Source organism: Geospiza fortis, unplaced genomic scaffold (assembly GCF_000277835.1).
Source record: "Geospiza fortis unplaced genomic scaffold, GeoFor_1.0 scaffold43, whole genome shotgun sequence".
In the NCBI taxonomy this organism is placed as follows: domain Eukaryota; kingdom Metazoa; phylum Chordata; class Aves; order Passeriformes; family Thraupidae; genus Geospiza; species Geospiza fortis.
The window spans coordinates 2,015,501-2,017,026 of record NW_005054431.1 but is presented as its reverse complement, the minus strand read 5'-3'; the positions used below and the strand labels follow the sequence as shown (position 1 = coordinate 2,017,026).

Genomic DNA, 1,526 nt, shown 5'->3' with positions numbered 1-1,526 from the left:
CCCTTTGCAATGAACCCCAAATTCCATGACCTGGCTGCAGAGATCTCTCGTCTCTGTCTGTCCTGACCATTCTACCCCCCAACGCTCCTACACCATCCCAAATTTTCACAGCAGCACCTCTTGATGTTTCCCTTCCTGCTGCAGGGGGATGATGTGATCTCAGGGTCACTCCAGGCTGAGCCATGGGCACACAGCCGGGGTGAGCAATGTCTGTATGTGGTCTCTGCTCTGTGACTGCTTTTGCAGCTGTCACACAGCCACCCCAATGCCCAGAGTCACAGAAGCACTAAGGCCTCCAGGAAGTAAAGGCCAGCCTTTCCTTCACATTCCCACTGCTCATACAATTCGCATTTCAGCTGTGGCTGCACAGTGCACTAGAGCAGTCGTTATGGTGCCTGTGAACAATTTTGCCTAAGATCTCTTTGTCTAATCATTATCAAATGTCTCTGTTTGGCAGCCCCAGTGCTGCAGAAGGGGCTCAGTGCCCCCTGCACAGCCCCATCCCTCTGGCCAGCTCTGGGGCTGGCACCACACCCAGCTGCACTCTCTGAGGGGCTGGGAAGCCAGGGGTGTGGGGTGGATTATGGGAGGTTTTGGGGTCTCTCCTCCTCACAACATGACCACCCTGGGCTGTAATGGGACCCCTGGCCCCAAATCCCCCCGGGCTGGGACCCCAGGGAGCCTCTGTGAGGCAGGGAACATTGTCAGAGGCAGTTCCTGCCATCTCAGGGGAGCAGCAGCCTCTGCAGGCTCCTGTCTGTGCCTAGTGAAAGGAAAAGGAAAGGAAAAAGTCCACTTTGAAAGGAAGAGTGCACTTCAAAGAGTACATTGCATGGCTGCTTCTTGGATGTTTTTGCGTGAGAGAGGCAGGTCGTGCCCTGACCTGGTGCTCCCCACCCCACAGACTGCACCCGGAGGATCTGAGATTCCCTCCTGTGACTGAGACCGTGTCCAGATCAACACCCTGTCCTGGAGATCCCTTTCTCAGATACATCCTTACATGTCTCACCCTGTCTTGCCCGCTACCTCCAGCACTGCTCACTGGCACTAACATCTCCCAGCACTGGTTTCAGTCCCCTCTCTGAGAGTTTGGGAAACCGGGGGTGTGGGGCTGTTTACGGGAGGTTTTGGGGGTCCCTCCTGCACCTTGAGACTCACCGGGAGCTTCTCTAACAAGCTGTGACTGTCCCTCGCTCCGTGCCCGGGGCAGAGCGGCGGCCCCGGCACCGTTACTGCCACGCTCACCGCATAAGGACGATTTTGCAGCCAGCACCCGCAGCACGCCCGTGAAAGCGGGGTGTTCCCCCACACGCAGTGACACCAAACCGAATCCCTCCCAGTAAAAATCAGAACAACCCCCCCTGAAACAGCACAAACACAGAGCCCACGGAGGAACGACTGGGCCGCCGAGACCACTTATTTATAAAGAATAAACACTCTTTAATAAATGACACCCACCTCCGCCGGCCGTCCTGGGCCGCTGCCGGACATCCTCGGCCGGGGGAGCCCCCCGCCGGGGCCGGCCG

General features: G+C 57.5%; 1 protein-coding gene across 1 annotated transcript in view; it reads left to right on the top strand.

The window, feature by feature from the left end:
• Nucleotides 1-616: 616 nt before the first annotated feature.
• AK6 (adenylate kinase 6) overlaps nucleotides 617-1,526 on the top strand; it is a 5,212-nt gene continuing 4,302 nt past the window's right edge. The window contains exon 1 of the mRNA XM_031061924.1: nucleotides 617-632. Coding sequence (XP_030917784.1) covers nucleotides 617-632 — 16 coding nt within the window. The remainder of the gene's footprint in view (nucleotides 633-1,526) is intronic.